Genomic DNA, 23,192 nt, shown 5'->3' with positions numbered 1-23,192 from the left:
CAAAACCAAGGAGCTGATCATAGACTTCAGGAAAAAGAAAACGGACTTTCAGCCTATTCTCATCAGTGCGCAATATGTGGAGAGCATCCTGGACTTCTGGTTCCTAGGGGTGCACATAGAGGAGGAGCTGACCTGGAGCTCTAATGCCACACAAGTGATAAAGAACGCACAGCAGAGACTTTACTTCCTGATGATCCTCAGGATGAACGACCTCCCTCAAAAAAAAATTGTGTCCTTCTATTGTTGCTCCATAGAGAACATACTTACATACATACTGCATCAGTGTGTGGTTTGTCAGCTGCACAGGAGCAGAGAAAAAAGTGCTCCAGAGGGTTGTCACCACCACCCAGATGATCATCGGATGCCCTCTTCCCTGCCTGGAAGAGCTTTACAGTTCCTGCTGCCTCAAAAGAACCCTCAGTATATTAAAAGATCCGTCCCACCCCAGAAATTCTCTGTTTGAACTGCTGCCCTTGGGCAGGCAGTTCAGGTCAATTAAGAAATGGACAAATAGACCCCTTGCACATGACGTTACGCATCACGTGATAATTGACCCCCAGGTGAAAAGACACCAGTTTTCGTGTAAGCAAGGCTTAACCAGTCTTAAATATGGTTCATTTTTGTGCTGTTTTTGGTTGTTCCAATCATTTAAATCGAGGAATAGATAAGATATTACCATTTCCCTGCTATGAAGAAAAATGTTAACAAAGAGAAGCAAATGCTTCAAGAACAATGAAGAAATGAGTGGTTAAAGAGAATACAGCGAGAGGAGCTAACCCTGGAAATTGCAGAGAAATTTGCGACTATTTAAAATGTATTTTTTTAAAAATAGACAGGCGCAACAGAGTATGGAAGTGTTTAAGAATCTCCTTTTATTTCTGCTCACATTTGAATTAGCTTCTTCATGAAAGTGTTCAGACAAAACCAAATGATTTTCTTCCAAATGAACCAACTTCCTCATTTGACATGGAAAACCCAGATTGGGCACGAAACAACGCTGACATAATTCGTTAAACCCAACAAGGAGCGACATGCTCCTGATGCATCCTGAAAGAACAAAGGATTAAGAGCAAAAAGTGCTGAAGCTTTGCTTCTGTTATCAGAGGAACTCAGTCCTGTGCAAAATGTCAAGCCAGAGTGTAGTAATGAACCTACAGTTTGAAAGAGTTCTACACAAACGCACTGAACTTCACAACAGCTGCAGGCATGTGAAATGGAAATAAATCGACTAAGGCAGGAAAAACTATTTTGGATAAAATTGTTACTGTCTGTTGCACACTTATCAACCTGTGTGACTCAGTTGTGCCTTTTGAATAGAGAATAAATGAAGAGGGAACTGAACATGAACAGTTTATTGAAATTATTATTACAAGGGTGATTATAGTTAGCTATATGATTATAGTTAGCTATATGACTACAGCTACACCTGGAATGTGCCGATTCTGTTTGCATTTGTAATTATTGTACCATCCACTATTAGATAAAATTAAAATAAAATCTTACAACATTGTTTGAAAGTCTAGAGCAGGGGTCGGGAACCTTTTTGGCTGACTGAGCCATAAATGCCCATTTTTAAAAAATAAAATTTCCGTGAGAGCCATACCATTAAAAAAAAATGAATACAATTAAATGTAGGCCTATGTATTTTTAAAAAGACCAAACAATTTTAGAGTGTACGAATGTATTATTTTTAATTACGTTTTTATATTGAAGCCAAGAAGGGGAAAAAAACCACTTCTCACCATTAATGAGACTTCTGGGACTGCATCGTTTTACTGATGGCTTTGTAATCTGGCTGATATGCGGTGAGGTTGAGCTTCATGCAGGCGTTGAGGCTTTCATCAGTTAGACGCGATCTTAGGTTGGTCTTGATGTGTTTTAGATGAGAGAAGGACTGCTCACATGTATACGTAGATCCGAACATGGTCAACACAGCAACGCTCACTCGCTGCAGTGTGTGGTATGTGACTGGAAGCGCATTTTGAAATGTTCGGTAATCGTCATCCTTTTTTCTCTTCGCCATCTTCTTTGTTAGTTGTGCATGCAACAGGTAGCTAGCTGGAATTTTAAATAAAGCGGATGTAATTTTACCTCACACGACCCCGTAGGCACCTTATTGTCCAATAAAAATCGCGGTTTTTTTTAATGTCTGACGTGTCGCCTGCTGGGATTGGCTGATCTGACGCACCCGTGAACTTCAGCGGTGGAAAAAACCCCCAGATGGAATGGATTGCAAATACGTGATCATATTTTATATTTTGAAAGCTAATTTAACATTTAGATTTCAGGAAGTCATTTTTTAAACTTTGATAATATATGCTTAACAAAATTATTTTTGACCAACTGTTAACAAATGTCAGATTTGTCCGCGAGCCAGATGCAGTCACCAACAGAGCCACATCTGGCTCGCGAGCCATAGGTTCCCGACCCCTGGTCTAGAGCAAGATAACGTTATTTTACAAATAATAATACTTCAGAGATTTGTTTCTTTTTTAACTAATCATAAATATCAATGTATAAATGAGTGCAAATAGCTCTGTAACTTGATGTCCTTGAGGTTGTTGAGACATGGCGGGCCGGGAATACCATCTAGCCCACAGTTCAAGTAGTAGTCCTTTGAGAGTAAATGCTCAGGCTTTTGCAGCATTCTGTTCCCTAAAACTGATGTCGGTAAAAATTCTTTACACAAAGGTTTTCTTCTTTATGTAGTGGGGTGTGCAGTTTTTTTTTTAAACTGTTCTTCTATGTCCGGATTCTTCAGGAAAAGGAAAGTACATTCCAACATGTAGCTAACACTAGGCCACAAATCTGTACCATCACTCCATTGGTTTTGAGGAATTTTGTACAGATCATAGCCACTAATAAACTCTAATTTCCATGTATCCTTCACTTCTTTATAACTAAGATTATCCAAGTAATCTGTTAGTAGAGCTTTTTTAGCTGTAGTTTTCTTCAGACAACAGCAACGGACGTCTGACGTCTTTGCTTGGCTTCAGTATGTGAACAGTATGTAAACAAAGTTTGCTTGTCCCCCAGGTATAGGGTAGGGTAGTGACCGTTGCTAACGTAAATGTGATGTCAGTGTAAGGGGTCTATAGACTGAAAGAGCTTCTACCCAAGAGCCATAACTGCACTAAACAGTGCTTCTTTTAAAGGGACCGTGCAATTAAAAAAAAAAAAAAACAGCAGTGTGTGAATGTTTTGTGCGTGTATGTCTTTTTAGAGTTTTTGAGTTGTTAATATATATTATATGGACATATTTTATTTCTTTATTTTTAATAAGCAGATGTTGTACTGGTAGGATGGCATCCGATTTCGTTGTACGATATGCAGTGACACTTTTTTATATTCAAAAGTGGAGCTCTCCGTCTCATGATTTCTCCTTCCACACACACTTGCCACATTTAGTTCACTACCTGTCAAGTTAAACATGTAAAAACAAAAATGTCCAAGTCTATTGCAATACTTCATAAAACTAAACACATTCTAAGCCAAAAATCATTGCACGCACTTTATAATTATTCTCTGCTTGTTCCATACATAACTTATTGTGTGGAGGTCTGGGGAAATGCATGTAAAACAATCACAAACCCGATCTTCATATTGCAGAAAAGAGCTGTTAGGATCATACACAACGTATGTTATAGTGAACCAACCAATCAGTTGTTTATAAACTTGAATGGCCTTAAATTTCGTGATTTTGTGGATTACAAAATTGCTCAATTTATGTTTAAAATCAAAAACAAAACTATCCCTGACTGTATTCAGAGATTCTTTCAAATCAGAGATTTGAGTTGAGAGGAACTCATATGTTTGTTAAAACAAAGTTCAGAACAAATGTGAAACAGGGGTGTATATCTATAACAGGAGTTAATTTATGGCATGGTCTTGAAAATGAAATTAAACTGTGTAACACGCTTAAAGGCCTTAAAAAAGCATACAAACATAAGATTATCAGTAAATACAAAACTGAGATATGAAATATGTTTGGAAAGAAATGGTTTGATTTAAATTTGATCCAGCTACTTGATATGTAATGCTACAGATTACGAAAACGGCAAAATCCAATATGTATGTTTTGATGTTCATTTGAAATTGAAAGCTGTAAAATTGCATTGAACAAAATGTAACGGATACTGTTGTTACTATTTTATTTTTTTTCCTTTTTGTTTCTTTCCTTAATTCCTTTGGCATAAAAAAAAGATTTATTAATTTATGAAATGTGATGAGGGTAGACGCAATAAGCTTTTGCTTCAGTCTAATCCTTTTCGGTCTTTCTTGCTGATATGTATGTAACCAGTGTGTATGTTATTGAAAGTTGAAACTACCAAAATAAATAATTAAATCTAAAAAATAAGCAGATGTTGCACTGGTAGGATGGCGTCCAATTTCGTTGCAATGAGACACTTTTCTATTCAAAAGCGGAGCTCTCCGTCTCATGATTTCTCCTTCCACACACACTTGCCGCATTAGTTCACTACCCGTCAAGTTTATTTTTGAACATCAACATGCTTCTAGGATATGTTGCATAATCACGGTCACCTACTTCTATGTTTGAGTTGAGAGAGATTTCTTTCACAGCTACCCTAACTTGCAAAAGAACAGGTAGCTTTTCCACTGGCAGTAGTTATTAAAAAAAAAAAAAAAGACAGAATAATAGTGTTTCCCTCAGGATTTTGTGAAACTAGGGTCAGTGACCCTCGCTCTGGGGGCATGCTCCCCTGTGAGATAATTTTGTTTATTTTAAAGTTAAATATATCAAACTGGTGCACTTTGAGAGCAAAATTAAGAGTTTTAGATCTATGAAGAACTTGTACAAAACAATTTTGTGCTTTTAGTAATTTAAGCATACACACACTGGTTGTATCGATATGAATGGTGATGCCACAGCAAAAAGGCCACACTCACAAAGTATGGTTAAGGAGTTTAACAGTTCATAAACGGTTAAAAAAATGACTAGAGCATACACTTCATCCCTCAAAGAAATGAAGCAGAAGTGGTTACCTGTGTTCAACTGGTTTATTTATTTTTTTTAGAAAATTTAAAATATTTAATAGAGAGCATGCATTTTAGCCAAAAATAAACCTATTTTGAACTCTGGTTAGAGCATGCACTTGTGTTTTGAATGACGAATACATGCTACCGGATGTGTTAGCAACTTTTCTGATTCAAATAAGCTAAAACTCTACAAATTTAACCGTGCACTGTTTTAAAGCGAGGATATGAGATTCGGACATGCTGATGTTAACGTTCTCTAAGCTCAAGTTTGATGAATGCTAATTATCAATGCTAACTTCTTCATTGATGTTATCTGTTTGCTGTTTTAAATTGATAACCATAGTATTGTGTTTGGACTAGTGGATGACTGGAGTGGACACTGTAAAGTTAATGTTATCAGTCTCAAATCAAATAGTGTTTGTGTTCTGAAAATGCTTCCGTCACTACAGTCTAGGTAACTAATGGAAAACACTGTAATGAGCATTGCCTCACGTTTTTAATAAATTATACAATTGCCTGTCTGATTTACTTATCTGTTTTAATAATTATTTGACAATCTGCTGAAGTGCAATCTGGGTCAAATTTTGCAAATGACCTTCTAGCCCATCATAATGTGTGTGACATTCTTCATAATCGATAGCCAACTTTTAATTTGGTGTGCCTTGACATTCTGATTTGACCTTTGATGTGCTTCAGCCCCAACAAGCTTGGAAATCTCTGGCACATATGATAGTCAGTTATGGTTGGGCAAGTTACAGCAGTTTTAAATGAACATGCAGCCTAGCCCATCTCTAAAGTCCTTCCCGCTCCATGCAGTCAGGCGCATTGGGCGGCACTGACCTTCGTTTCCATAGCCCTCGGCCTCTCACCTACACAGCTAGGGTTACAGGGGGGCTAGTCCTCTGGTAACCGCGAGAGGCAACAGCCTAGTTTATAGCTATGTTTTAATGTCCATTTTAAGCTCTTCATTCTGGTCCGTGAAAATGGCATTGCAGGCCAATTCAGGGTGCTGATGCCCAAACAGTATGTAGATTTTCTTTTTTTAAACATTTAGAAGCCTCTGCCTCTAATGCCTGGTTTGTTTGTTTTTTTGGCCCCTCCTTTCATTTTTGACCTTTCCATGGCTTTTGTTTCACTGCTGCACACTGCTTTTGCATTAGTGTAGAATGTTAATGTGCATTAGCTAACTTGGTTGTGATTGACCGGTGAGAACACGTATGCTGTCATGTGAACCTGAAATGACAGGCCCACAGAGAGGGCCGGTAAAAGCACGGCAAAACAATCTCTGTTCATTATGCCCTGATGAATAAACATGACCCAAGATAGCTGGTTCTGTTCAGACAGTCATCCTAGCTTACTTCTCAAGGGAATTTTTACAGCTAGGGGAAATATCCTTTGCAAAATCCATTCCAGTATGTTGCCTTCCCTCTTTTTCACATTCCTGACCGTAGTTGGGAAGCGGGAGTGAATCCGGTTTGCTAGACTCGCTCACTTCCCTGCTCGCATGGCTTTCATAATGCTCCTGGATTCTAACGGGTATATGAGTCAGGACACACACACGGCATTGGTCTGAACAAAGTAACGTCTTCATATGAAAATAGCGCTCATCACCATTAGTCGTGGCTAACTCCACATACAGTGCTCAGCGTAAATGAGTACACCCCCTTTAAAAAGTAACATTTTAAACAATATCTAAATGAACACAATTTCCAAAATGTTGACAAGACAAAGTTTAAAATAACATCTGTAACTTATAACGTGAAAGTAAGGTTAATAATATAACTTAGTGTAACGGTTTCGACTAGGGGTGGAGCACAGAGGACAGCAGGACAGAGATCAGGTTTGTAAATTAAGGCTTTTATTGCCACATGTTTCAGTCTAACAATATGCTTCACACAGATGCACACGCACAACCGGCATCTGGTTTCGGGATCAGCTCCTCTGCTCTCGCTCTCCCTCCCTAAATAGGGCGCGGTCACTGGGAAGACACACACAAACAAAGGTTAATTGCCGTCAGGTGTAGTGATTCTGCCACTTACCTTCCCTGACTCCGCCCTCCTGTCACAGACTGGCGCTTGACCACGCCCCCGCTGCCACACGAATTTAGACACCGCGTTGACTTTTCTGTAGTCCACACAGAACCGGACCGACCCGTCGGCCTTGGGTACCAAGACCACCAGGCTGCTCCAGTCACTGTGGGACTCCTCGACGATGCCCATTTCGAGCATGGTCTCGAGTTCTTCCCGAACCACCTTTTTTTTGTGTGTTCGGGTAGTCTGTAAGGGCGGCTACACACTACTACCCCCGGGGGCATCTCTATGTGGTGCTGTATGAAGTTAGTGCAACCGGGCAGGGGCGAGAACACATCCGTAAACTCGGTCTGCAACTGGGTGACCTCCGTGAGCTGGGTCGGGGAGAGGTGGTCTCCACAGGGGTATGTGATGTCAATGCCCCTTTTTGAACCTCCAGCCCCAGCTCCGCCTTCTCCGGAACCACCGACACCAACGCCACGGGGACCTCCTCCTTCCAGAGTTTAAGCAGATTGAGGTGGTAAATTTGTAGCACCCCACCCCTGTCCGTTCGCCTTACCTCGTAGTCGACGTCCCCGACTCGCCGTGTGACCTCAAAGGGTCCTTGCCACTTGGCGATCAATTTGGAGCTCGAAGTGGGCAACAGTACGAGTACTTTATCTCTCTGGGTGAACTCCCTAAGGCACGTACCCTTGTTGTACAGGCGGGCTTGCCATTCCTGGGCCTGCCGCAAATTCTCCTGGGTTAGGTGGGTGAGCGTGTGGAGTTTTGCGCGCAGGTCCATAACGTATTGAATTTCGTTCTTGCTTTGTGAAGGTCCCTCCTCCCAATTTTCCCGCAGCAGGTCTAGGATGCCGCGTGGCTTACGCCCATGTAATAATTCGAACGGGGAGAACCCCGTGGAGGCTTGGGGAACCTCTCGCACTGAGAGCAACAAGGGCTCGAGCCACTTATCCCAATTACATGTGTCCTCACTTACGAATTTTTTAATGATATTTTTGAGGGTGCGATTGAACCGTTCCACTAAACCGTCCATTTGTGGGTGATACACACTGGTGCGGATCGGCTTAATCCCCAATAACCCATACAGTTCGCGCAGTGTCCGTGACACAAATGTAGTGCCTTGATCATTCAGATCAGTCAGATCTCTTTCGGGATTCCGACTCGGGAGATGACGCGGAAGAGTGCCTCTGCAATACTGCGTGCTGAGATATTGCGCAGAGGCACTGCTTCCGGGTATCGCGTTGCATAGTCCACCAGAACTAATATAAAGCGGTACCCCCGTGCTGACCGATCTAATGGCCCAACGAGAGCCATCCCAATTCTTTCAAACGGGGTCTCGATCAATGGAAGAGGGCACAAAGGTGCTTTTGGAATGGCCGCTGGATTTACTAACTGGCATTCGCGGCATGCCGTACACCACCTACGAACATCACCGCGAATCCCCGGCCAATAGAATCGGGCCATTATTTGGGCTAGTGTCTTATCCTGCCCTAAGTGTCCAGCCATGGGATTAAAGTGAGCCGCCTGGAATACCAATTCCCGGCGGCTCTTCGGAATCAAAAGCTGCGTGACTTGCTCTTTAGTTTGAGTGTCCTGCGTCACTCGGTATAACCTATCCTTCATAATCGCGAAGTAGGGGAAGGACGGGGTGGCGTTCGGCTGGAGCGTTTGACCATCGATTACTCTCACTTGATCAAACGCATATCGCAGAGTCTCGTCCCATGATTGCTCTAATGGGAAATTTGCGAGGGATTCCCCAATAGTGAGAGGAGGGGCCGGCGGCTCCTCACTCTGACGCGGAGATGACGCAGATGGCTCTGTGACGGCTGCTCCCGCCAAAGCAACACTGGGACCTCCCCCCGTTATATGGCAGGACCCACTCTTGACTAAGTGCGTCATTAAATTCTGAAATCCCGGACAATCAGTCCCCAAAATCAACGAGTGGGTAAGGTGAGGATTAACCGCCGCCTTCACTATAACTTTTTCCCCTCTGAAAAAAATGTGGACCGGCACCAAAGGGTAGCTGTGAACATCCCCGTGCACACACAACACCTTCACCCCCTGTGCTCCCCCCAATGCCTCATTTTGCACCAGGCTTTGGTGAATTGAGGTCTGATTACAGCCAGAATCCAACGCCTGATATGTATCCCCTTGGATACTCCCCGGTATGCGATACGCTCCGGCCCGATCGAGGGCGGCCTCTGGCGCGTCGGGGATCTGAACCACCGCGCCCACTTCCATCGCCGTGCACTGCTGTTGAAAGTGGCCCGGCTCCCCGCAGTGCCAGCAAACCGGCCCGGGCTTTCCCTCTGAACCGGTGTTCTGGGGCTCACTCACCTGAGGGGGGTGGGGGAGAGACAGGCAGAGAAGGGAGAAACGGGAGGGCACTGCGGGTGCGGCGGGCCGGTGCCGGCCCCCGCCTCCGCGGTGGGGGAATGGGGCAAGGACGGGACACAAGAGGAGGGGGAGAGAGAGAAGGGAAGATGCCATCTGCTGTCCTGCCGCCGGGACAGCCGCCAAATGGTCCTCCGCCAGCTCGACTGCCTGATCCAGCGACGCCAGGCGGTGGCACTGGACCCACTCCGCCGTTCCTGCTGGCAAGCGATCGATGAACTGTTCCAGCACCACCTGGTCGATGATTCCCTCGGCGTCACGGTTGTCGGCCCTCAACCACCGCCAGCAGGCGTCCCGGAGCTGCTGGCCAAACGCGAACGGCCGGTTGACTTCCTCCAAGCGCAACGCGCGGAAGCGCTGGCGCTGCTGTTCTGGGGTGCGCCCCATGTGCTGGAGGACGGCCCGGCGGAGGTCCGCGTAGGCCAGCCGGCGGTCGGTGGGGAGCTGTAGCGCGGCCAGCTGCGCCTCTCCCGTTAGTAGGGGGAGGAGGCACGCTGCTCCATCGGCCACCCCGAGGCTTCTGCGACTTGCTCCATCGGCCACCCCGAGGCTTCTGCGACTTGCTCCAAGAGCGTGATGAATGCCTCGGGGTCATCCTGCGGGCCCATCTTGGTGACGGTGAGGGGAGACGGGCCCGCGGTAGGAGTGCTGGTGGACCCCGCCGACGCGAGGAGGTGCCGGAACGCCTCTCGGTCTTCTTGTTGGGCCAGCACCAGGGCCTCGAAGCGTCGCTCTTGTTCCTTCCGGAGGATGACGAGCGCCTGGTGCTGGCTTTGCTGGGCCGTGGCGAGGGCGTGGACCAGGTCGGTGAACGGGGAGGACTCCATGGGGCTGATCGGCTGGCGCTCCACTCTCCCAGGTTTCGGCACCATGGTAACGGTTTCGACTAGGGGTGGAGCACAGAGGACGGCAGGACAGAGATCAGGTTTGTAAATTAAGGCTTTTATTGCCACACTTTTCAGTCTAACAATATGCTTCACACAGATGCGCGCGCACACAACCGGCATCTGGTTTCGGGGTCAGCTCCTCTGCTCTCGGTCTACCTCCCTAAATAGGGCGTGGTCACTGGGAAGACACACACAAACACAGGTTAATTGCCGTCAGGTGTAGTGATTCTGCCACTTACCTTCCCTGACTCCTCCCTCCTGTCACAGACCGGCGCTTGACCACGCCCCCGCTGCCACACTTAGATTACACATTTTTCAGTTTTACTCAAATTAGGGTGGTGTAAAAATGAGTACACCCCACAACAAAAACTACGACTACATCTAGTACTTTCTGTGGCCTCCATGATTTTTAATGACAACACCAAGTCTTCTAGGCATGGAATGAACAAGTTGGCGACATTTTGCAACATCAGTCTTTCTCCATTCTTCAACAATGACCTCTTTTAGTGACCGGATGCTGGATGGAGTGCGATGCTCAACTTGTCTCTTCAGAACTCCCCATAGGTGTTCGATTGGGTTCAGATCAGGAGACATACTTGGCCACTGAATCATGTTCACCCTGTTCTTCTTCAGAAATCCAACAGTGGCCTTAGATGTGTGTTTAGGATCGTTGTCATGTTGGAAAAGTGCACGATGACCAAGGGCACAGAGTGATGGTAGCATCTTCTCTTTCAGTATCGAGCAATACATCTGTGGATTCATGATGCCATCAATGAAATGCAGCTCCCCGACACCAGCAGCACTCATGCAGCCCCACATAAGGACACTGCCACCCCCATGCTTCACAGTAGGTATGGTGTTCTTTGGATGCAACTCAGCATTCTTTCTCCTCCAAACACAACAATTTGAGTTTTTACCAAAAGTTCTATTTTGGTTTCATCTGACGATATGACATTCTCCCAGTCCTCTTCTGGATCATCCAAATGCTCTCTGGCAAACTTCAGATGGGCCTGGACATGTACTGGCTTAAGCAGGGGGACACGTCTGGCACTGCAGGATTTGAGTCCCTGGTGGCGTAGTGTGTTACTGATGGTAGCCTTTGTTACTTTGGTCCCAGCTCTCTGCAGGTCATTCACTAGGTCCCCCCGTGTGGTTCTGGGATTTTTGCTCACCGTTCTTGTGATTATTTTGACCCCACGGGGTGAGATCTTGCGTGGAGCCCCAGATCGAGGCAGATTATCAGTGGTCTTGCATGTCTTCCATTTTCTCATAATTGCTCCCACAGTTGATTTCTTCACACCAAGCTGCTTACCTATTGCAGATTCAGTCTTCCCAGCCTGGTGCAGGTCTACAATTTTGTTTCTGGTGTCCTTTGACAGCTCTTTGGTCTTGGCCATAGTGGAGTTTGGAGTGTGACTGTTTGAGGCTGTGGACAGGTGTCTTTTATACTGATAACGAGTTCAAACAGGTGCCATTAATATAGGTAACGAGTGGAGGACAGAGGAGCCTCTTAAAGAAGTTACACGTCTGTGAGAGCCAGAAATCTTGCTTGTTTGTAGGTAACCAAATACTTATTTTACTGAGGAATTTACCAATTAATTCATTAAAAATCCTACAATGTGATTTCCTGGATTCTTTCCCCCATTCTGTCTCTCATAGTTGAAGTGTACCTATGATGAAAATTACAGGCCTCTCATCTTTTTAAGTGGGAGAACTTGCACAATTGGTGGCTGACTAAATACTTTTTTGCCCCACTGTATTGATTTCATGTAATAAAAAAAAAAGTAAATTATATTTTTTTTACAGGTATACAGGAGCATGCAGTGTGCAGAATACATCAATGCCAAAAGAGAGATGCATGTGAATTGGATGAGGTGAGCAGTACACCAGCTGTTGGGTCATTTTAGTGATTTGATTTTACAGCTCCTCATTTGTTGGAAGAACTTTATCTTCATGTCATTGATATCTCCACCATGCTTTCTCCAAGTCTGTAACTCTGATCTGATTTTTACCTTTTTCTGAAACGTTGCCTCACTCTTTTAGGTATGTGAATTGTGCCCGTAATGAAGAAGAACAAAATCTTGTGGCATTTGAGTATCAAGGGGGAATTCTGTATCGTTGCTGTCGATCCATTAACCCAGGACAGGAGCTCTTGGTGTGGTATGAAGAGGAATACACCAGAGAACTCAGTCCTGCACCTACAGGAACAACCAGACAGCAAGGTGTTACTTTTGTCTAAGAGGTTATAGAGGTTATTTTCTGCATCATTTCGTGACGTTTCTGAGCCTACCAGTGTTTCTGGGATGAAAGCTGTTGTACAATGCAGTCTGCAATAACTAGAGCATTTCTCAGAGAACTCATTTTGGCGTGTTACACCAACCAGGTAGGTCTTCTCGATCATATGACCGTGATCAACCAGAGAGGGTGAAGTCTATCAGCTTCCTTTGAGACACGTGAAGTCCGCCCACTGCATATCTTGCTATTGCGAAACTGACTACAGTGGTGCTTGAAAGTTTGTGAACCCTTTAGAATTTTCTCTATTTCTGCATAAATATGACCTAAAACATCATCAGATTTTCACCCAAGTCCTAAAAGTAGATAAAGAGAACCCAGTTAAACAAATGAAACAAAAATATTATACTTGGTCATTTATTTATTGAGGAAAATGATCCAATATTACATACCTGTAAGTGGCAAAAATATGTGAACCTTTGCTTTCAGTATCTGGTGTGACCCCCTTGTGCAGCAATAACTGCAACTAAACGTTTCCGGTAACTGTTGATCAGTCCTGCACACCGGCTTGGAGGAATTTTAGCCCATTCCTCCATACAGAACAGTTTCAACTCTGGGAAGTTGCTGGGTTTCCTCACATGAACTGCTTGCTTCAGGTCCTTCCACAACATTTTGATTGGTTTAAGGTCAGGACTTTGACTTGCCCATTCCAAAACATTAACTTTTTTCTTTAACCATTCTTTGGTAGAACAACTTGTGTGCTTAGGGTCGTTGTCTTGCTGCATGACCCACCTTCTATTGAGTTTCAGTTCATGGACAGATGTCCTGACATTTTCCTTTAGAATTCACTGGTATAATTGAGAATTCATTGTTCCATCAATGATGGCGAGCTGTCCTGGCCCAGATGCATCAAAACAGGCCCAAACCATGATACCACCACCACCATGTTTCACAGATGGGATAAGGTTCTTATGCTGGAATGCAGTGTTTTCCTTTCTCCAAACATAACGCTTTTCATTTAAACCAAAAAGTTCTATTTTGGTCTCATCCATCCACAAAACCTTTTTTCCAATAGCTTTCTGGCTTGTCCACATGATCTTTAGCAAACTGCAGACGAGCAGCAATGTTCTTTTTGGAGAGCAGTGGCTTTCTCCTTGCAGCCCTACCATGCACACCATTGTTGTTCAGTGTTCTCCTGATGGTGGACTCATGAACAGTAACATTAGCCGATGTGAGAGAGGCCTTCAGTTGCTTAGAAGTTACTCTGGGGTCCTTTGTGACTTCGCCGACTATTACACGCCTTGCTCTTGGAGTGATCTCTGTTGGTTGACCACTCCTGGGGAGGGTAACAACGGTCTTGAATTTCCTCTACTTTTCCAGCCTGATGAGCATCAACAACGCTTTTTCTGAGGTCCTCAGAAATCTCCTTTGTTCGTGCCATGATACACTTCCACAAACATGTGTTGTGAAGGTCAGACTTTAATATATCCCTGTTTTTTAAATAAAACAGGGTGCCCACTCACACCTGATTGTCATCCCATTGATTGAAAACACCTGACTCTCTAATTTCACCTTCAAATTAACTGCTAATCCTAGAGGTTCACATACTTTTTTGCCACTCACAGATATGTAATATTGGATCGCTTTCCTCAATAAATAAATGACCAAGTATAATATTGTTGTCTCACTTGTTTAAGTAGGTTCTCTTTATCTACTTTTAGGACTTGTGTGAAAATCTGATGATGTTTTCGGTCATATTTATGCAGAAATATAGAAAATTCTAAAGAATTCACAAACTTTCAAGCACCACTGTATATAGTAAACCACAAGATATTGTTGTTTTATTCATCATGCCCAGTTTAACCAGAAGTAGCATAAAATGCATGCCCTGTGGATCCCAAGTGGCACAGCAGAAAAGTGTTGTCTCTGTCATCTTCCCCATCATCCAGATAATGCCACTTTCAAATCCTGATGACGCCACAATCATCTGTGGTTGGAAGCTCGAGAGCAAAATTGTCTGGGCTGTCTGGGAGGGAGAGATGGCATGCTCTCTCTTCTTTGCCCTGTCAGTTACACTGGCCAGTCATGGGTGTGTGAGGGCACATTTAATTGGAAGTAAGTGGATTGGGCTTTCGTCCAAGTGTGCTTTGCAGCCCCCGACATTGTATGAGTAAAACGTGGTCAACTGGTGTTTCTTGTCTTGGAGGAAGAACATGATAGCCCTCCCTGGTTGGTATCTGTTATGTGATACTGGAGAGGAGTCTGATGGGTGGGAATTGGCCATGGCTAAATTGGGGAGAAATCGGGGGGGAATGCCCTGTCACAGCAAACACATAATATAGGATAATATCAGACCTCCCCATATTACAGAAACACTGGTGGGGGGGCGTCATTATAATACCTTCAGTGCAATATAACAAGCTGGCTGGAAAGAAGTTAGTTGAACACACACATGCAGTGTGTCTGAACCAAGCGAAGTTGTTAATTGGATAATGCAGATGTCACTCAAACCCATCAACCATTATAAAAATCAATTGCAACACATTTGCTTTATTTCAGGAGCGTATGTGATGGTTATGTTATCAAGCAATAACAATTTTAGTATTTTTATGGAATTCAATAATTCCACAAGAGTCATACCATGGAGAACTTATCTTTTTAATTATGTTAAATTTTAGCTCCTTAAAGTGTATATCACGGGTAAATTCATGAGCAAGATCAATGTAATTCTCCTATTTTATATTAAACTTTGGTTAAATATCTATACCATTCTGCATTCTCTGAAATTTTTTTTTACCTTGCGCAATACCAGAAAAATTCAGTTGAAATCAAGCCATTTGAGGTGAATTGGTCCGCCTCTGGAAAAACTTGGCATTTGAATTTCCCGGCAAACACTGATTTACGTGATGTCGCGTGCGGAACGCCTCCCTCCTGAATCCTACGTCAGCGCTGGTTTGTTTATGAGAAAATGACCTGGTGGTTTTCTGCAAATTTCTTCGTTATCGTGTAATTATTAAAATGGTTAACAGATGTATCGTAGGAGGGTGTAGCAACACCAGTCTTGATGGGATTAGTACTCATCGTTTCCCAAAAGCCCGGACAATGAGAGAGAAATGGGAGCGCTTGGTCTACACAGGCTGTGCACTGAAACCGTGCAAGCTCTCGCAGCCTGCTGGCGCTTCCGCAGGTGACGTCACGAATCTGGCTCCAGACTCCCTTGGGATTTTTCCAGACGCATTTTGTTATTTTATTTTTTTCTGCTGTCGACAGATGGTCTTGTGCAAAATTACCCTTCTGGATGAGTGTGTAAAGGGACATACTTTTCATATATAAAATAAATAAATTGGTCCAGGATATGCACTTTAAACTCTTGCAGCTGAAGAACTTCAACATGTTAAGGAACAAATAGCGTCTGATGAATTAACGAACAATTAAACACATGGAGGTTTGGTTGCTTTATTACTACAAATCACACCATGGCGTTCTTCAAATACTGCAGTAAGGAAATTCTTACTGCTGCAGACCTACTTGAATGCCATCTGAACAGATGCAGTGTGTCCCTTTTTTTTTTTTTTTTTTTTATACGCCTACATTTAAATTAAATGACTATTGTTATGTGTCTTAATTTATGGATGTTGGCTTGCTTTCATCAATTACATTAATATGAATCAACTGGGCTTCACAAAATCCCACAAAACTTAATTTCATGAAATTTGTGTGTAATTGAAATTAATGTGTTTTAAACTTGACAACCTAATCCATATAAAAAATCCAGATAGAAAATACATATTTGCTTGTGTAAATGCTACTAGAAACTATTTGCAAATAAATTTATCCATATCCAGTTTGATAAATAAGGCCCATTTTTGGATCTTTCAGAACCTTGAATGTGAGGGCTGAGTTTCCTTCTCAATCCTGGATGAGATGTAAATAAGGCTAGGCTTGCCATTACCTCGACTTGACATGATGTCCAACAAGAACCAACAACTCCCCTTTGGTCGCTCAGACCCATGGGGCTATGGCCAATGCTGTGCATAGCTGCTGTTCCAGGACCTTATTGAATCTCCCAGTATTCCAAGCTAGAGGCTGCTATGTCTTAGTCTGCAACCTTTTGTTTTTGTCTCAGTCTTAATTCATGTAGAATCTTAAGTTTCAGTAAAAGCACTCCTTACATTGGGTTAGTGTTATATTTTATAATCTTGTTGCATTTCATGTTCAATTTGTTATTTTTGTCCTTTCATTTCTCCAGAAGTAAAGAACGCTCTGCTGCAAGTCTTTTCATGCTCCACATGCCCTCGTTCCGATGCATCTCCAATTTACCTCGACAAGCATATCCAGAGATGCCACTATGAAGAGTACGTGAGACTGCGAGAATCAGGAGAGATTAAATATAAGCTTCAGATCCCCTCCAAATGCTCCAGGCGTCAACCAACATCAACTGATGATATCCATTCTGATACTTCCCATAATGATATACAGAAGGAAATTCACCACTGCTCAGATTGTGGAAAGAGTTTTAGTTATCAGAATGCACTCAAGACACACCAGTGCATTCACACAGGAGGAGATCCACATCACTGCTCACAGCGTGGTAGGAATTTTACTTACCAGAGTGCTCTCAAAACACAACAGCGCGTTCACACAGGAGAGAAGCCGTATCACTGCTCACAGTGTGGGAAGAGTTTTACTCGTCGGAGTCATCTCCAACAACACCAGCACATTCACACAGGAGAGAAGCCGTTTCACTCCTCACAGTGTGGGAAGAGTTTTACTGAACAGTGTACTCTCCGACAACACCAGCGCATTCACACAGGAGAGAAGCCGTATCACTGCTCACAGTGTGGGAAAAGTTTTACTTGTCAGAGTGCTCTCCAACGACACCAGCACATTCACACAGGAGAGAAGCGGCATCACTGCTCACAGTGTGGGAAAAGTTTTACTTTTCAGAGTGCTCTCCAACGACACCAGCACATTCACACAGGAGAGAAGCCGTTTCACTGCTCACAGTGTGGGAAGAGTTTTACTCAGCAGAGTAATCTCCAACAACACCAGCACATTCACACAGGAGTGAAGCCGTATCACTGCTCACAGTGTGGGAAGAGTTTTACTCATCAGAGTGCTCTCCAAACACACCAGCGCATTCACACAGGAGAGAAGCCGTATCACTGCTCACAGTGTGGGAAGAGTTTTACTCAACAGAGTGATCTCCGACAACACCAGCGCATTCACACAGGAGAGAAGCCGTATCACTGCTCACAGTGTGGGAAGAGTTTTACTCGTCAGAGTACTCTCCAACAACACCAGCGCATTCACACAGGAGAGAAGCCGTATCACTGCTCACAGTGTGGGAAGAGTTTTACTCAGCAGAATAATCTCCAAACACACCAGCGCATTCACACAGGAGAGAAGCCGTATCACTGCTCACAGTGTGGGAAGAGTTTTACTCAACAGTGTGATCTCCAACGACACCAGCGCATTCACACAGGAGAGAAGCCGTATTACTGCTCACAGTGTGGGAAGAGTTTTACTCGTCAGAGTACTCTCCAACAACACCAGCGCATTCACACAGGATAGAAGCCGTATCACTGCTCACAGTGTGGGAAGAGTTTTACTCATCTGCGGACTCTCCAACGACACCAACGCATTCACACAGGAGAGAAGCCATATCACTGCTCACAGTGTGGGAAGAGTTTTACTCGTCAGAGTCATCTCCAACAACACCAGCACATTCACACAGGATAGAAGCCGTTTCACTGCTCACAGTGTGGGAAGATGTTTGCTTGTTTAGTTACATTTAAGACCTTCAAGTGCACTAACTCAGAGACACTGCATGATTTAAAGTTGTCAAATTAAATATGGTTATTACAGTTTTGACTGAAAATGACCTGTACTTTGAACTTTATTGTTCATGTTATACTGGTCAACAATTTTTCAGAAGTTGTCTGCTTCAGAGATGAAGTTGGCTATTATGAAATTTGGTGTGTTGAATTAGAAGTGACAGTTAATCAGCTGATTGGCTATGGCTTCCAAGATATTTAAGATTTTAAATTTTATACTTATGTACATTGTGTAGATCGTAATGTTTTAAATATAAATTGTAAAACTAGGTCTCGTGTTTATGGTCGGTTTACATGATATTTCACCTGTTCTCTTCATGTAACACTAGAAAATCAGCCAAAAGTTTATATAAATAAAATGTATTATGAACAAAATTGCAAAAACCAATTATGTATAAGTACTGAATAGGTTTAGTCCTTATTCTGTGTGTATGCAGTGGGTTTATTTATTTATTGGCAGCTTGTCTCTTGTGTTCATGAAACGGAGCATCTCTTGTCAAGCAAAGACTTGATCTCAAGTGCATAGCACTGTATGAATTTTTTTTTTGAGCTGATATAAGACCAGTTTGTTCAGCAGAGTGATGTCAGTTGACTTATGAATGCATCATCAGTGACTTCTAGGAATAACCTAATGTCATGTATGATGCAATACCGGCTTCAGATTGCATCATTCATTGTTTTCCCAAAAAAGTAAGTACTATCCAAACCCACTCATTGATTTATTCATAGAGCCAATCTTGAAAACGAGCCAATGAACAATTTTAAGTTTCATTTTCGTTCTCAGCAATCCAGAAATAGTAAAGTTTGACTATATTTCAGAAGCATTTTGGCTGTAGACCAGTGTTCTATGACTGTTTTAAAATATGTAACCTTATAGTTATGTTTAAAATGAGACTGTTAATGTTTTCTTTTGCTCTTTAGTCATTAATTGCCACCATACAAATAATGATTTAACTGTAACACTTATCAGTGTAGTACTGCAGCATGAGACTAATTGTTCATGTAATTATTACTGATCAGGATTTTAATGTTTAATGGAAATGTCGATCAAACCAAATGAGTACGGAGCACTTAAATGAAGCTCGTCTAAAGCCTCGGTCACAACCGGCCGTACATGCTCCTACGGCCGGTCTACGTGCAAAAAACGCAAAGAAACGCACGGAGGGCACGCGTGTGACGTTGTTGGGGTTCACCCAGAAAGAGACCCCAAGATTCCTTCGTGAGTCCCCTCGGATCCGGGACAAGAATGATCAGGTCGAGAGAAACAGACAAGGAACCAGAGGTTTCACATGCCGGTTTATTCGCACAGTCACTTCATCAAAGATGAAAGATTACAAACACCTTTTATAACAAATCATAATCTCTCCAAACGGCTATTGTGTCTGTCAAATGTGTGTGTGTTTGTATGTGACCTCAGAGAGGGGTGTGTGTGTGTCTATGGGAGGGTGTGAGTGAGTGACATCATTTTGATATCTGTGTCTATGTGCTAGGTCAGCAAATCACATCTTAATTCCATATGTATGTGTGAATGAAGCCTTCAGTCATAAGCAAAATAATATTTCAGCAATTTCATTTACGCACGTCAAAGCGCATGAGATGTTTTTACGACAATGTTTTAAACAAAGACTAGTTTGGTCTAACAAAGAAGTGTTCTCCACTGGACGAAGGTCAGGCTACAGGAACAGTTTAAAATCACTGCCATAGTATATGCAATAGTCCAAAATAATAAAGGATCTTAAAAAGCTCTAAAATATACTATAAGTAATATATACTATAATATATACTATAACTATACTGTACAAATATAAGAGTCTTAACTCTTTGTTCAGCAATAAGGCTACCATTACATCCAACATTAAAGTGTGTGTGGGTCGATCTGACACTAAAACAGACCTTGGTGGGTCCTTCAGACACTTCTCTGTTCAAAATACACATTTCATAAACAAAATGTTCCCAAACAATGTCCAGCCGAGACAGAAGGTCATTTTTAACTGAACCTTAAGTTAACTCTTAATTTTGTCACCATTTTAATAATAATACTTATAAGAATAATACTTATATAAACCTAACAGACGTGCTGATTTTCGAGCCGTAGACTGGCCGCAGAGGTTCTTTGTCATGTCAAACAAACTCTACGGGTGCTTACGTTTTTTTCAGGTTGCAAGACAAACTTACGGCCTCGTGTGTCTTCCGTACGGCCGATGTGCGTCTTTCGTACGATTTGCTGGTGTCAGGTTTGGGCAAAATGTCAGTTTTTTTTCGTACGTCGCACTTGCGGACTCTGTGTGTCGTGCATACGTACATACATACCTAATTAGTGCGGCCAACGCACGTTCAGATATTTCGCATGTCATCCATGCGTGTCAAGTAAGTCGGCCGTGCATTGGCCGTACGGCGAGAGGGCGGCAATCGCACGAAAACTCGGGTCAGCCTCTAGCTGTGTGGGGATCTTATTTTTATTTTTGCTGTGATGGGTTGCTGTGATTTTGGTGTGTTCACATAATTGGTTGATTGCTGTGATTTCACTGTGTGCTGCTAATTGACTGCTACCCACACTGATCTTGTATTTGCGGCTCTCTAATTGCTTAGATGGATCAGCTGTTTGGACAATTATTACCTGACCTACTGAAGCACTTGAAAGACGAAGGGGTGGGGTATAAAAAGGGGACCTTTTCAGTATTAAGGAGGAGTTCAACAGGGCGTGAAATCGTTAAGAGGTGCCCGTGGACGGTGTGAGGCCGGTAACGGCCCCCGCCCCGCCGGGGACGCAGACTTCTCGGAGTTGGGTTGTTTGGGAATGCAGCCCAAAAAGGGGATCGGACGCCGCAGCAGATGCGTTGTTACCAGTGGAAGATCAGCAGGCAGATTGAAGGAAGGAACAAACGGATGAACGAAGGAAGGAATGAATGAACGAACGAACGAATGAATATACAAAGTTTTTCTCTGCCTGCGCTGTGCTGTTTCCCAGATTTGCTGCCTTCTTTTGAGGTGCGTCGGCTGCGGACTTAGGATATCGTGACCTAGCCAATGGGAATCTGGAGTCAACTGTACTTAATTCAACGCTCGCTAACGACAGGGTAAAGGGACGTAAGACTTCTCCTTCCCTGCTGTTTTTGCCTTGTTGTGTACATCGGCATTGTTTGATGCTTTCTCTTTTATTGCCCGAGGTGTGCGCTGACTCCGGGCGAGCCATAGACGTTTTTGGGAATCCCCCGCTGCTACCTGGACGCTGGAGCTGTGATGTCACGCGCAGGGCTTCCCCGCGCATTAGGCTTCCCCACGATTTCAGCGCTTCTGGGACTGGGATTCCTCTTTGCACGGACTGCACACTGCTGAGACAGGACAATTTTCTTTTCTTTCTTTGTAGCTTGGTGCTATTTTTAAAGGATAATTTAGTTATCTATTTACTAAATAAAGCATACTTTTTTTTAAAGCTTTTGTTTTTGTGATCCTTCTGTGTCCTGAGCACTTGCTGTTAATTAAAGGGTTAAAAAGTGCCTTATGGCCGACATATAAAGCTGCAGGGGTGCCTACGGCCATTTGTACACGTAGGCTTTGATTGAGAGAAAACCCAATTTCATTTCATTGCATCGCTTCAATTCAATATGCCAAAGGGAAGAGGATAGAAAAGGTGTTGGAGACGGAGGAGAGAGAGAGGGAGGAGAGAGAGACGGCAGCAGAGAGGGAGGAGAGAGAGAGGACAAGGAGCAGTGAGGAGGAGGATGAAGACCACGACAGTGGCCAGCAGGCCAGGAGTTTGAGATGAAGTCTTTGCGTAGGGATTGCCATTTTCACAGTGAGAAACCAAAGTATGCTGAAAAAAAAGTGTGTGTGTGTGTGTGTGTGTATATATATATATATATATATATATATATATATATATATATATATATATATATATATATATATATATATATATATATGTGTATCAGCTGGATAGTACAGTGGTAATGCTCACTGACTACGATGCGGGAGATCGGGGTTTGAATCCTGGTCGGGGCAAAACATCATCCAGTAAGGGTCCTTAGGCAAGACCCCCTCATGATATATCAGCCTACCTCAGGAATGAGTGAAGACATAACTGATAGAGTCATACCGGCTCAGACGTTGCCCGGGTCAACAAGGTCTGCATCAGTTGCTAGGGAACCAGGGCAAACTGATGAGAAATGGGCTACTGGAACAAGACATGGATGGACGAGGACAGAAAATACGGATTTGCTGGACACAAGGTGGGCTCGGGACATAACAAACAGTATCCACCATGGAAGAGACTATTAGAGGCCAAGATAAAGGCAGCATGGAGAGAAGTTAGCTGGCTAGCTGAACTACAGAAAGGGAACATGGTGAATAAAGGGGCACCCAGGAAATACAACTCACTCTCCATACCAGAGGCACTCGAAACTGCCAAACAGCGACTAACAGCTCTGGCCACCCGGTTGAAGAGATACCAGAGAAGATTGAAGAGAGGCCAGGAGAATAAACAAGCTGTTCTCCACTGAACCAGCCAAGGTGTACTCTCAGTGGCAGGGAAACAACAACCGGTCAGACCCACCAAGAGCTGAGGTGGAAAAATACTGGAAAGATATATGGGAAAGAAAGGCCCAATGGTTAGTGGACCCAAGAGCTGACCACAGCAACTTCCCAGAACAAGAACCAGTAACCATCTCAATGGCAGACATCCAAGAAAGAGTGTCAAAGATGAAGAGCTGGACAGCACCAGGCCCCGATATGATCCATACATACTGGCTGAAGAAGCTAACTGCACTCCATGAACGCCTAGGAGCACAGATGAACCAGCTGCTGAGGGATGG

At 43.5% G+C, this 23,192-nt stretch overlaps 1 protein-coding gene across 1 annotated transcript in view; it reads left to right on the top strand.

The window, feature by feature from the left end:
- LOC132883309 (histone-lysine N-methyltransferase PRDM9-like) overlaps positions 1 to 19,287 on the top strand; it is a 73,473-nt gene extending 54,186 nt beyond the window's left edge. The window contains exons 17-19 of the mRNA XM_060916765.1: positions 12,119 to 12,186; positions 12,356 to 12,534; positions 16,794 to 19,287. Of these exons, the coding sequence (XP_060772748.1) occupies positions 12,119 to 12,186; positions 12,356 to 12,534; positions 16,794 to 18,118 (1,572 nt within the window). The 3' untranslated portion in view covers positions 18,119 to 19,287. The remainder of the gene's footprint in view (positions 1 to 12,118; positions 12,187 to 12,355; positions 12,535 to 16,793) is intronic.
- The last annotated feature ends 3,905 nt before the right edge of the window (positions 19,288 to 23,192 follow it).

The sequence above is a fragment of the Neoarius graeffei genome, chromosome 1, assembly GCF_027579695.1.
Source record: "Neoarius graeffei isolate fNeoGra1 chromosome 1, fNeoGra1.pri, whole genome shotgun sequence".
NCBI classification, from domain to species: Eukaryota; Metazoa; Chordata; class Actinopteri; order Siluriformes; family Ariidae; genus Neoarius; species Neoarius graeffei.
The sequence above is the reverse complement of the archived record's forward strand: the minus strand, read 5'-3'. Positions and strand labels throughout refer to the sequence as shown.